Source organism: Cinclus cinclus, chromosome 4, assembly GCF_963662255.1.
Source record: "Cinclus cinclus chromosome 4, bCinCin1.1, whole genome shotgun sequence".
In the NCBI taxonomy this organism is placed as follows: domain Eukaryota; kingdom Metazoa; phylum Chordata; class Aves; order Passeriformes; family Cinclidae; genus Cinclus; species Cinclus cinclus.
This window is the reverse complement of record NC_085049.1, coordinates 55,880,777-55,895,050: the sequence shown is the minus strand read 5'-3', so window position 1 is coordinate 55,895,050 and position 14,274 is coordinate 55,880,777. Positions and strand designations below refer to the sequence as shown.

The 14,274-nt window shown below is 42.5% G+C and overlaps 1 protein-coding gene across 3 annotated transcripts in view; it reads left to right on the top strand.

Annotated features, from left to right (window-relative positions):
* The window catches only part of LARGE1 (LARGE xylosyl- and glucuronyltransferase 1), a 186,127-nt gene extending 172,054 nt beyond the window's left edge, over positions 1–14,073 (top strand). For 2 of the 3 annotated variants that reach the window (XM_062491291.1, XM_062491289.1), the window contains 3 exons: positions 4,102–4,248; positions 9,324–9,519; positions 13,876–14,073. In XM_062491291.1, the coding sequence (XP_062347275.1) occupies positions 4,102–4,248; positions 9,324–9,519; positions 13,876–14,073 (541 nt within the window). The remainder of the gene's footprint in view (positions 1–4,101; positions 4,249–9,323; positions 9,520–13,875) is intronic. The other variant, XM_062491290.1, reaches the window with a different exon arrangement.
* Positions 14,074–14,274: the final 201 nt, after the last annotated feature.

Below are 14,274 nucleotides of genomic sequence, written 5' to 3'. Positions count from 1 at the left end.
ATGGAAATAGTGTGGTATTTCAGGCATCACTTTGTACAGGATAAGTCAGGCAAGTGCTTCTCACTGAAAGTTTGTTGATTTACATATATTGCATATTGTGTCTCTGTAGATAATATATTCTCAGAAAGGATTTGTTGAAAATATTTTCAGTGTATTTTGAAGGTGTCATACGAGAAAGGTTACAATCAGTTTGAAGGAGAAGCTGATGAAGCTGGTTACCTATCCCTTTATTTATCTGTTGCTTTGCACTTAGGTGTGTGCCAATTGATCTTTTTCACAGCTGCTAAGTAAAACCATTTCAATCTTTCTCTCCATCAAACACCCTATTAGTTCTGCCTTAATCTTCTGTGAAGTACAAAAGGAAAGGTATCATTTAAGTATTTCCTTTTTACCGTAGTTACTGAGGTCATCATTGCCCCAGAGGTAAAGGCTTCTTCTAATTGCTGCAGGTAAGGTGTTTGGGTCATCCTACAGTGACTCCTAACATAAACCAGTGAGACAGGCTGCTTATCTACAGGTGTCACAGCTAGCATGAAAGTTCTTTCCTGACACATTTGTGTAAAATGTGACCTTGGCTTCCAGTGGCACATTCAGCATTAATTGAGACCCGGCATCCCAGCTCCATCCATGGGTTTTATACCTGTCTCCTGCAATGAGTTGTGAAGTACTTCTGCTTATTTTTCAGCGTCTCAGCTAGGGAGGTAGTTTAGATTGTGCCTGTTGGGGTTTTTGTGTTGGTTACTTATGAATCCATGGCTTTTGCAGAGAGGAGGAGCATTCTAATGAATTTAACAGTGGGTTGACAACTCTCCAGTTCTGACCACAAGCTCAGTGGCTGCCATATTTGTTACTTGCAACCAACCACTTACCAAATCCTGATGGTAGAAACACATTTGAGTTAATGGACTCTTTTTTTCTTTTTATTCTGAGCGCTGTAGGATTAGGTTGCTAACTTTGCTATGTCTGAGCTTCTCTGTCCTCTAAAAATGGGAATGATCTTACTATCTACTTACATGAGGATGAGAATTCTGTGTTAATTTTTGAAAAGAACTGTGCAGATTAGAAGATTGATATCAACATGCTGGAGTTCATTCAACCCGTGAGGAGACTCTTGTGATTTAAGATTCATTTCTTCAACACTGTGAAAAATACAGTTGATTAGATTTAAAATTTAACCCAACCTTCACTGTGTCAGAATGACACATCAGGTCTGCACACAAAGATACCTGGGAAATGGTTTCCTGGACAACATAAGCACAAAGAGAGCTAGCTCTTCATAGTCATAAATCCTTGTTTTGGGGGGAAAAGGACAAGAAAGAAAAGTGGACACTGAGTCAATACTACTGAGTACGAAAAAACAGCCCTCATCAAGATAGTGTAAGAATTAAGTAGTTTACCCAGTGCTAGCTTGCAAAACAAGCAAATGTACTTCCTATAGTATATTCTGCATATCTGGCAGCACCAACAGTGAAAATTTTCCTATTCCTAAAGTGTAACAGAACCAGCCAACCCACAAATAGCACCTCCACTCAAAACAGGAGAAAAAGTCACTCCACAGAAAATGAAAAGGTAGGTTTGTTTCCCGTGGGGAGAAGTTAGATTTTCAGTTGGTTGTCCGAAGAGCAGACCACCGACCAAAGTTGTGAGAAGAAAATAGGTGTATTTTTCCCCTAACAAGTCCTCCCTGCCATTATCGCAGTTTAAATGGCCTCTGATGTCCTGTATTGCTCAAGTTTGACATCTGGATGCCAGCAGTGATTTCTTCTTCCCTTTGCATCAGTCTTTTATGTCACGAAGTCCACCTCAAGGGCAAGCGATTCTACTCAGAGATCAGTGCTGCTGGGCTTCTTGTCTGAGTGTGTCTCAACTCCCAGCTCCTTTTGGGAGAGCCTGTCCACTTGGACATTACCACCTGTACTGGTTGTGGCTGAGCTGGAGGTCTTTCCCCATAGCTTCCCTCACTGTCTGTGCTTTGCATTGGTAGCTGGAAAGGTTTTTATAACTCTCCAGTGTTTTGGCTACTGCTGAGCACAGCACCAGAGATGTACCTCCATCATTCTGCCCCCCATCTGGGAGCAGGAAAGATCTTGGGAGGGGCTGCATCTAATACAGCTGAGCCAAATTGAATGGGGAGAATCCATGCCAAGTGGTGCCAGCTCAGATAGATACAAAAGCTAAGAAAAGGAGGAGGAAGGCAGGGCATTTGTTGTTTAGAGTGTTTGCCTTCTGGAGCAACCAGTATGTGTGCTGAAGCCCTGCTTCTCTGGAAGTGGCCAGACATCACTTGATGGGAAGGAGAAAATAAAATCTTCTCTTTTTCTCTTTGTTGGTGCACACTCAGCCTTTTGGGTTTGCTTTAGTAAACTGCCTTATCTCAACACATTATTTGTTTCCATCTTATTTTCTTTCCCCTACCCAGCAGAGAAGGAGGGCTGAGAGCAGCTTGATGGGCACTTGGTGTCCAGCCAAGGTCAACCCACCATACCAACATGCACCCCAGATGCTCACATATCTCTTAAAAATACTTCTGCAGAAAATATCCTGCTATTTTATTTCACTCTGGAAGTATCTCCACATCTCTGTGTTTGACTGTATGCACTTCAAACATCTTGTTTCCAGACATCTGTTTCTCTCCACTTACCTCACTTTTCATGTTGACCTTTGACAGTGCAAGTGATTTCAGGCTCTTCTATCAGTCTGTTCCCTCTGCCTTTTGATTTCTTCATGTAGGTACTATCATTTATTCCTTCCAATAGTTCAGGCATTGACAACTGCATTAGATTTGCAGGTGATAGGAGCAGCAGGGAGTGTGCAGAAAGGACTGCTGATATCAACAGCATTTTTGTGGTTATATCCCATATCTTGGAGAGTAAGTCACCTTCAACACTAGAATCAACACAGGTTGCTCCGTCCTCATAAGTGTAAAAGGGAGGAAACATTTAAAAGCATCATAAAGACTGTATACTGGCACTGCTCAACAACTTCGGAAGGACACAAATGCTGATTGTGAAGGAGTCATCTATTGACATGAAGATATCTTAGCCTTTAGTGATGGTGAGAGAGAAGCTTGTGAAGAAAGTGCAAAAACAGTTATGATAAGATGCTGTTAAAATCCTTGAGTTATGAAAAAGTTGACTGGAATGTGTCAAGGTCTCTTTAAACAATGCAAATGTTACAGTAAGGAGCTGAGAACAGATTGCTTTTTATAGAGCAGGCCTGTAGGGTGGTATGAATTCCCTAAAATTCAGATTTTATTAAGTAGTTGTGCTCATCTTCTTTTTCTCTGACAGCAGTATAAATGAATTCTAGGTATTCCAGGCCTAGAAAAATGGTTTGTTTGGTCCTTCTGTTATTAGGACAGTGATCCCAATTCCTTCAACTTAAAAGGCTGTAGAGAGTTTGCTGCTTGTCAACATTGTCCTTGATTGCTTGTTGCAGTAACATAAAAGCCAGGACAGTGAATCCTGTTAAGAGGAACTGACTTTGACAGGGAGAGAGAGGCATATTTCTGGTATGAAATATGGAGATAATGAAAGGAAAATTGAGGCAGAGTTATTTCTAATGACAGGCATAGTAAGATTCAGTTGGGGGATGAAAAAGTAACTTTTTTTTTCTTTGAATTTTAGTTTATTAGGAAAGAATAGGCTGAACACCTCTGGCAGGCAGGATGAGATATTGCCAAGCTGCTCTTCTGCTGCAGCAGTCATTCCAAGGCCCCTGCCTGGAATAGAGCCCTGCTGTGTGAAATGCATTTGTGGACACACACACAAAACAGTCTCTGCACTGAACAACTTGCAGCAAAAAGCAGAAAGAGAGGCATCCCAGTCCATCCAAGTGTAGAGCACTTCTCTGCTGCCAACATTCTGTCAGGGCAGCATTGATCAGTCAAACACAAGCTCATTTGGAATTCTGTTGCTCTCCCTGTTCTTAGAGCAGCAGACCAAAAGCAGAAGAAAATTTGAAGCACCTGTAAGAAAAGATATGGGCCATAGTTACATTTATAGTATCTTAACTGCCCATTCTCTGCACTTACTTTGAAAAGCTCCATGGTTTTCTCAGTTGAAAATTCTCCTGCTTTTATTTGTTGTTTCTCTTTGCCAGGAAGTCTGTCATCCAGCTAGACCTAGCTAACACCAAGAAAGCTCTGATTGTACCTGCCTTTGAGACCCTACGCTACCGCCTCTCCTTCCCCAAGTCAAAAGCAGAGCTGTTATCTATGTTGGACATGGGAACCCTCTTTACATTCAGGTAATGGAAAGTACTCTTGAACATGTGGTCATTATCTCTGGTTTTTATGTTCTTCTGAATATTTTGTTCTTCTCTCTCACTGTCAGCTGCATTAAGAAACTTACTTGATTTTTTTTTCCCCTTTTTGTAGAGAGGCAGTGAACAGAATCATGTGGATATATTCTGTCTATAAGCTCAGCATTTTATCTCGTATTACAGTCCTCTGCTGAAGGACTTCAGTTGTTAAATCAAATTTGTTTTATTTTCATCGTTTTTTATTGTGCTACAAAATCAAGCATGACCATTACACTCAAGTGCGTGTAATTTACTTTTTGGCTGCCAAGTACTATCTGGGTAGCTGTGTCTTCGCATGTGACCAAAAGGAATGTATCTCTGATCATTGGCTCTCTTCCTTACTGGAAAAACAAACGCAGGCTTGTCTTATGCTCTTTTAAAGTGTGAAACAGCTGCTTAAATACCTAGAGTTCCTCTGTGCAGAGGTAAGAGAGTACTCTGACTAGAGGCTAAGAAGCAAAGAACACCTAAATTTGGAGTTCCTCTCTGAAGCAGACTTCTTTTGTGGCTGGGAGCAAGTCACTTCTATTATCTATCAGACTCTTCAGTTTTAAAATGCAGCTGCCAGGGGTTAACCATCTCTTGGGTGTGTGGTGTAAGGTCTGATTAGCAGACATTTGTAAAACATCTCAGTGATGGGAAGAGTACAATATGGCCCTATGATGTTGCACAGAGAGGGGGCTTAGGAGACCTGTGTTCTCTTCTCAGCTCCACTACTGCCCTGCTGAGAGGTGCTACACGAATCACTTTGCTTTCTTACATCTCTGTTCCCCTCTCTGAAATACAGGTAACAATGTTCACCTCTCCTTTTTGCAGTATTTTGAGATACAGAGATAAAAGCTATGAAAAAGCTAGGCATTATCCATGGGTGGAGGAGCTCAGTATCATTCCTCTCCCATCCTTCTCTTACTTTAGAGCTTTCCTAACTCTTCTTCCATTTTCTATATTACACACCTCTCTCATTGCAGCAGCCACCCTTCCCTCATATAGCTGTATGCACGTGTCATAGCAGACAACCTGTGTCAGTCTGGAAAACATAATTCAGATCAGTGTCAGAATTTTACCACTTACTGCCTTGAAACATAAACTTGAGGTGACTGAGAGAGCCATACCTCTGGAAAATTACATAAGGATACCGACAGAGCAAGTACCTTTCCCTCTGCCATCATTCTTTAACATACAAAAGACATAAAAATTAACGATGTCTGGTGAAAAATAGTTGCCTCCGGTGGAAAATAACACCCTCAGGATTTTCAGATGTTGCATTCTACCAGCAGTCAGCTGCACAGTGGTGGCCTTTCACTACAGGTTTCATTTTCAAGCTATACAGCATGTTGGTGTGTTACGTACACAGCCAGATTTGCAAATCCTTGATCTCAAGTCTCACTCAGGCAAAAATGTCTTTAACATCAGTGGGAGTTTTTCCAAAGCAAGGTTAAATAAGACTTGAAGGACATGCAGTCTGTAACTGGTGTACATATTAATGTAGGATACATTTTACAAATGCTTCCCCAGTTTGTTTTGCCTCATTTCATTGCTCAAATCTACCGACAGCCACAAAACATCTGCACTCTGGGCTGAGAATTTTCACCTCCACCTTCAAGGTGCTTTAATAATGCTGCAATGTGATGCTGAGCAGGTGGGAGTGAGCTGGGGAGGACTGCTGTGACAGTGATTGCTGAGAGTGCCTGCAGCATCCCAGTCCCTCACACCACACACTAGATTACAATCTTTCCCTCACTGAAATTGCTTTTGTCACCTCTTTTTGAAATGGTGACCTTTTCTACCTCTGGGCAGCTAAGAAGCACACAACGGCTCTCAATTACATCCCTCAGTCACCAGCAGAAGAAAAGAGAAGAAAAGTGAGCATCTGTGGCTGGCAAGGTGTGCTGTGTGAAAGCCTCCACCACAGCAGAGGTTCTGTGCCAGCTCGCTGGCTCCCTTGGCAGCTGGTGGCTGCAGGTGTGCTCCTGAGGATGTGCCTGCTCAGGACCTGGGGAGAGCTGGTGAGCCACAGAGGTACTGCCCACACACATCCAGGCACAGGGGAAACCACAGCTGGCAGGAGACACATCATCGTATTGAGAAAACAGAAAAAGCAACAACTGATTAATTAATTAACTGATTGCATCCACAATCCAGCAAAATGTTGAAGCATCTGAGAACAGAAGTGGGAAAGTTCTTCTTTCACCAAATCATCTTTCCCACTGAAACGGGGAGCTTAGAGGAAGAAGGGAGGATGAACACTCTGAGAAGAACAGCTACTCATTTTGCTAACTTTAGCAACATTTACTATAGTTTTGACATTTTATTTTAAATAAAAGCTATCAGTAACACAAGTAAAATGAAACATTGGATCCAGAGTGGAGGAGGAGGAGGGGATGTGGTATGTTCCAGTTGTTTTCCATGAACCGTGGGAAAGAAACTCATCGTTTTTTTAGGGAGATCAAATTACTTGGTTTGGATTTGTCAAAATTGCAAGCTGAGTAAAAAATATATTGTTCCCAATTTTCACAGACTTCTCCAGGGATTCAGTCAGATTGAATGTGGCCTTAAAATTCAATGTGTATTTAAATACTGAGTGAGAAGGGCCTGAGCAGAAAATTACATTTATTCATTTGTCCTATGAGATGGAATACCAGTATAGACAGTGAACCTCTTCTCACAACTGCATCACCAATAGTGAAGTCTGTTGGAAATGACTCATCCTTTAATGGGAGCTTTCTCTCTGTGGACCTCTGTGGAATGGTGTCTGCTTATCTTTCTTTGCAGTACAGTTGGTGCAATCAGCCATTGACCAAGACCTAGTTCCAGCAGATTATCTGTGTATGAACCCATGTATATTGGATGTACAGCTATGTATGTAATCCAATAATGCTCTCACAGTTCTTGTTTTCAGTCTAATTACTCCTCCATCGCTATTGTGTGTGCACTTCATCTGAGCATCATATACTTATTTACCTCTTTGTCAGGACCTTAGCTGTCCTTTTGCCTTTCTCTTTCCTTCCATTCACATTAATCAATCTGAAGAGGCAAGTAAATAAACTCTGATGTTATTTGGTTTTGTACAATCAAATCTACTCCTTCCTTTCTGCTTTGTTTTGTCTCTGCAACCTCAGCTCCATATTTTCCCTTAATTGTCTCTTCCCAGTTACTTATTTTTCCCTGCTAGTTTGCTCTCTTGACTCACAGAGGTTATACTTGAGCTGCTATAGGTGCTTACACTGGTATCTCCAAAAAGGGTGGAAAGAAATGGAATTCTTTTTATGGTTAGTATCTTGTAACGCCCTGCTACAAGTGGGAGAGTGTTACTAGAATAACAGCAGCATTTGGCTGCTTCTCTGCAGGGCTCTCTCAATTAAACGAAGGTTATATGGGGTTTGGAAGATACAGATCACTTCATAAGTACTTAGCAGTCATTATTATTATTAATATTATTATCATAATTAATTTCAAAATGCTGGAGGTAGGATTTTAGAAGATACAACACCCTCCACAATCTTACATCATATTAAACCCCACATTGTGACTGTTGTTTTGGGGTTTTTTCCCAGCATAGATAGCTGCACATTAGTGACTGACTAGGTTAGCCACTCATCTCCAAAAGAGGCCAAGAAAAGGGATAGGTTTTTTGGCAATGATTCCAAAGGGCATTAAGGGTTATAAAATATCTTGGTGAATCTGGCACTGCTTTCTAATAATATCTAGAGAATTATTTCACTGTCAGGTTTTTTAATACAGAAGGGTTTTGTTTTTCCTCATCCCTAGGCAAGATATCTGAAGGTGGTGAAACCTGTTTACATTTTAGAAGTGCAGCATACAAAGGACCATACATTACTTGTGACCCCAGTGTTAGGCTATACTAATAATTCAGTCTTCCTGCACTGCCCAAAACAGAGTCAGCAAAGCTGAACACCTCTGATTCTCCTGTTACAAGCCATACAAATATGTCCCAATGAAAACTCTTAGGCTGTGATTTTATATTCCTGTTTTTAGCAATGGCTGACAACATTATGAGAATTTCTGGGATTGAAACATTACATCATGTTGTAATTTTGCAATATTTAATGCTCAAATCCCTTCACTTTTAGCATGTGAGTCATCCCTGTGAATTCAATGTCCCTTACCTTACAAATTGGCAGGATATTTGTTTTGTCCCTTCTGTTGCCTATCTATCTCACCCTTGTAATATAGGTACCTGCTATGCCTTTGTTTCATTAATTAATCTATGAACCTGCAGAAAGAGCTTGTGTCATTGATTTTTGGAATGTTTTAGAATGAGTGGGCGAGAGAGTCATTGACCCTGGCACTAATGGGGTGTGTTCAAGCTGTGCTAGGAAGAGACCTGCTGTGACCTAAACAAGATTAGCCAAATCTAAAAGGATCTTTTTCTGTAAATCAAATTGATTACCTTACTGAAGATCACAGAAGTACTCCCCACAATGTAGAACTTAGAGCAGAAAGCCTTTATGTAATATTTTACTTATTAATGTAATTATGCAGCTTGGTTCCTGCCACAGTAATAACTGTAATTAATAAAATGGAACATCTATCCAGGGCTGCAGGTGTCTCTCATGCAAATTATAAAATTGCCTATAAAACAGATCGTGAATGTCACCGTGGTGGGGAAATAGCTAATTTTAGGGACTTTATCTGAGCTGCAGATTTCCACACCAATTTTAGAGTGCCGACCGATGCAGCTGCTTGGTTGCTAGGAATAAGACACAGCACTTGTAGTGCAGATGAACTGACAGGGTACTGTGTAATGGTTTCTCACATTAGCATGAGGTACTGTTTTCACAGAACCCTTCACCAGCTAGATGTATTTAAGCATTGAGCCCTGGGAGGCGTGCTGGAAATAGTCCTAGAAATTGCCTCTGGTGCGTCCTGAAAATGATGATGTGAACTGTAAGCTAATGTCCTTATTTTTGAGCATTTCATCTAACAGGTAATATTTTGTTGCCTCGCCAAGATGCTTTCTATCTAATTGCCTCCCCGCATCCCTGCCGTTTATGTCTCAGGTACCACGTCTGGACGAAAGGGCACGCGCCAACAAATTTTGCCAAGTGGCGAACAGCCACCACCCCCTACCGCGTGGAGTGGGAAGCAGACTTTGAGCCATACGTCGTCGTCAGGAAGGACTGCCCAGAGTATGACAGGCGCTTCGTGGGATTTGGCTGGAACAAAGTAGCTCACATCATGGAGCTGGATGCACAGGTGAGGAGATTACACGAGTATCTCACCTGGGGCTCTGCAGCGGGGTCGTTACTACAAAATCTGTGTCCTGTAGGAAGACGTCACGCTTTGCATCACTGAAATGTTAGTCTGGCCTTACTGAGCTCCTTAATGTGTGCTTCTTGAGTTGGGAACACTCTGTTTAATGCTTGTTAAGTATGAAATGAAGAACTGAGTCTGAGTTCATTTATTTGTCAGTTCTAAACAATTCGTTGTTTCACGGAGGAACGACCCTTGTAGTGCTCTCCTTCTGACCGAAGCACTGCAGCACTTGTTGCCAATCCCATCACTTATTAAGGAACGTGTAGACCTAGCTGGATTTTTTTCAGTTAAATAGATGTTTGTGAGTCCCAAATGCTAATTTAGAATTCAAAAACTAGCCTTCAGTAGAATTCAAGGCAAGCATCTTTAATTTCTGGCTGAGATGTACAGCACATTTCTGCAAAGCCGAAGTCTTTACGTTTCCAAAGTCTGGGGCTGTGGTGCGGACTCTAAAGGATCCAGGTACCTGCTTCTTGGATCTGTGACTTGGGATGAAGCTGCTGGGCAGAATTTATAATAAGGATGCAGAGAAAGCTCAGGAGTCCCAGGCAGGCACCAGAGCTCTCAGAGCTGCCAGAGTCCCTGCTGCCAACCTAGATCTTAGGGGCTGGCAGTGGCTGTGGCTCCATGGGAGCCCAGTGCTGCTGCTCACTGAAATGGCAGGATTTCCACCACCCTGCTGTTCTTGGATCAGGTGCTATCCACTGTGCTAATCAGCAAGGTCTGGGTCGTGACATTTCTTTTTCGTTTGGGTTTGTTGTCGTTTTTCTTTTTTTTTTTTCCAGTTTGGTTCTAATTCCAGTGTTTGAACTAGTAACGTTTCATGCTAACAAAGAAAATAGGTTTTGGCCAGTTTTATCCTCCTGTAACAGCTTCTGCTATGCATCCAGAATGGAGCAGATCCTTCTCTGCTCAAGTCTTACCAGTTTATGTGAAGCAGAGCAGCTCAAGGCTTGGAGCGAGTTAGTGGGAGAACAGGGTGTGGGCTACAGTGTATTTGTGTGCAGGCTTGTGTGGAAAAAGGATATTTTCTACTGCTGCTTACAAAACTACATGGTCACCTTGGGCTGGCAGCCACTTGGCATCTGTTTGCCAAGGGCATTCTCAACAATTTGTACCTACTTACATTAAGAAAAATTATTATGGACTAGAAAAAAATTGTCCCTTATATTAATGTTAATAGTACTTTACTCTGCCATAGCACTGCAATTTTCCAGTGCGCTTTCCAGGCACTAATCAATTAACCATCACTTGTGGAGAATGCCGTGGTAATGGTTTATTATTTGTTAATAAGGGTAACAAGGCTTATGTTCCTGGTGGCAGCTCTTACGTTGCATTCAGGATTTAACTCTTCTGTTCAGAGGCGTCTGCCCAGCACAGAGATTCACACATGGGAAATGGAAACATTTTTCAAAGTTGGTCATAGCACAAATTTTTTATTAACTGTGGGAAATTGTTTTTCTCACTTTTCCAGCCTTGAATATAGTATCACATTCAAAAGAAGCTTCATTTTCCTCTGTAGCAGCATGGATATTGGCAGGTTCTCCCACCAAATGAGCTTGGAGGAGACATGGGATGGCACAGCTACTTCCCCTGTGGCATTCCTCTGCTTTGGGGTGTGCACAGATCAGGTTGCTGCCAGCTGCTTGGCTGGCTTGATTACCAGCAGGCAGAGCAGCTCCTCAGTTATTTCACTGCTCCTCACAACTGTAGTGTCTGTCAAGAGGTCTGTTCCAGATCCCTTTCCAAGAGCCTGTGCTACTGCCATCCCTCAGAGCAGGACATGGCATGGAGATAATCATCGTTGTTATTCTGGGAGCAGGCAGGTGATCTGGATGCTATACAAATGCATAGATAATGCCAGTCTCCACCTAAAGAATTTGTAATCTAGGAGATAAGGACAGGCTGCAAGTGCATTGCCTTCTCAACAGAGGCTTCTGTTTAGTAGGGCGAGGTCATTAAGAAACCTTTCCCCACCTTTCCAGTGACTGTGCTACTAGACTGTGAGTGTCCCATTTCCAGGACTCCAGCCCAGCATATTTCAAAGGGGATTATTAGCAATGGACTCACAATTTTTTGAAAGGCTTTATGTGCCTGAAGGCCATTCAGAGGGACGGGAATGCTGCTGTGCTGAACAGTTTGCACTGCAAAGTGTAGACAGTCCCTGACCTGCAGTATTAAAGACTTGAGATGCAAACAGAGAAGAAAGAAAAGGTTGTATTAGGGGGATGCATCTTCCTCTGCAGCTCCAACCTGTTGTTCTAAGGTACCTTAGAGTAATTTTCTGTAGTTTGTAGTTTATCAGCTCTCCTCACTCCATGGTGCCAGCCTTTGGTTTCACATTTGGTTCCCCATTAGTCCTAAGTATCTTCCAACTAAACAAATTCTGACTCTGAGCATCAGATTATTTCGCTCTTGCTGTACATTTTTCACCCCAAACAGAAGCTTGTACACAGGACGCCATTCCTGTATATGACAACACTGTAAATTGGCACATGGATTTACCACTTTATCACTGTCTGTCAGGGAGGCATTCTCATAGGGAAGAAGGAGTTGCATATGCACTTAACTGTCCAGCATATACACTCAGATTTATCAGTACAAGTGTGTTTTTTCCCATAAATCTCTTTTCCTACTAAAATATTTATGAGTACTCTGCCTCTGGTGCAGATACTCTTTGTCTTTGCACAGACTCTTGAATCTACAAGTGACTGGACAGTCCAAACAGGGAAAGTTGTGCACCACTTTCTGTAAAGCCAGCATGCTCTGTGACTATTCCTTCCGTGGCCAGTTTCTTTTGTAGAGAGGGTTAATGAATCTATCCAGCAACAGCTGTAGATAAAAACTGTGTGAGAAAATAGGAAATTTGGCTGGGGAAGTTTCAAAGTTTCTTTGTAATTTGCATCCAGTCCAATTCAGGCTTCTTGAAATTCCATGTGAAAAGAAGTGGTTAGAGTACTTAATTTGGCTACAGAATAATGAGCTTCTCATCCCTTACTGAGTTCCTTGCAAAAGATACCTGCTTGTTTCATACCCTACACTAGTGAACTTTCAGCTTGCCTAAGAACTGGGCTTTTTTGAGCTTTGCTCTAATCATCATATATTTACCTGTAAAAATTGAAAGAATCTAACAGAAATAATTGATACTTAAATCAACCATCTTTTCTTAACAACAAAAATTGTCAGAGAACTTGGTCAGATATAAAGAAAATAAGTGAAGTAGTTTTACAGGATAAGGAGAGTTAGCACAGTATCTCAAACTTTGTGAAGGAAAACTTAATTTGAGTAAAAATGTCTCAAAGCATATGGAATGAGCAGGTTGGTTTTCACACATTGCCTATAAATGACACCATATTCTCCCCTTATTTCATGTTTATAAATAATTTTGGACATTTTTGTCTCTGCAAGTATCTTAGCATATAGGCAAAGCAACATATGCCATGCAGTTTTGCCTTTGTAAATGTAGCTTATTCCAGCATCCCAAGCAAAATAAATTTTAGGGGCAAAGTCGTGTTTTTGCATGGACACTTGAGATTCACAGCTATGTTATTGCAGTCACACTACTGAAAAATCTGTGTGGCAGACATGGCTTCAGGTTTGCCTTTTTGTACTATTTCCCCATTATTTGGCTTACGTGGAGTAAAATGTTTTGGAATAGTTGGGGTTTTTTTACAATGAGGGTGGTAAAACACTGGGGAAGATTATCCAGAGGGAAGGTGGATGCCCCATCCCTGGAAACATGCAAGGTCAGGTTGGATGGTGCTCTGGCAACCTGATCTAGTTGCAGATGTCACTGCTCATTGCAGGGAGGTTGGTCTCGATTGTCTTTAAAGGTGTCTTCCAACCCAAAAAAATTCCATGATTTTATAAAAAGAGAAAGATTTTTCAAAAAAACCCCAAGAAACAACTACGTGGAAAAAAATAAAAGAAAGTGTTTTATTTGAGATGGCTGACGGGTTTGGGATGTTTGACGGGTTTGGGACCGCTGACGGGTTTGGGACCGCTGACGGGTTTGGGATGGCTGACGGGTTTGGGATCGCTGATGGGTTTGGGACGGCTGACGGGTTTGGGATCGCTGACGGGTTTGGGACGGCTGACAGGTTTGGGATCGCTGACGGGTTTGGGACGGCTGACGGGTTTGGGATCGCTGACGGGTTTGGGACGGCTGACGGGTTTGTTGTTCCTGAGACACAAAGTGAGCTGTTACACCATGGCGCTCGTCTGACTGTGGAGGGGCAGGAGGGCTGCCCTGCAGGGGGCCGGGCTCACCCTCACAGCCGTGTCTTTGTCCCGCAGGAGTACGAGTTCACGGTGCTGCCCAACGCCTACATGATCCACATGCCGCACGCGCCCAGCTTCGACATCACCAAGTTCCGCTCCAACAAGCAATACCGCATCTGCCTCAAGACGCTCAAGGAGGAGTTCCAGCAGGACATGTCACGCCACTACGGCTTCGCGGCGCTCAAGTATCTCACGGCAGAGAACAACAGTTAGCACCGTGGAGCCTGCGTGTGGCCAGCAGGGACACCGGGCAAGAGCCGCTCAACCTTTGGGGCCCGCTCTTCAAACCTCAAACTGAGAAATACTTCCTGTTTTTATATCATACTTGGCAGTTCTAACAGTAGAAATTTGAAGTGACGTGTCTTCGGACTACGCTCGTTCATCCCTTCCCCGGCTCCCCCAGGCCTGTTGGCT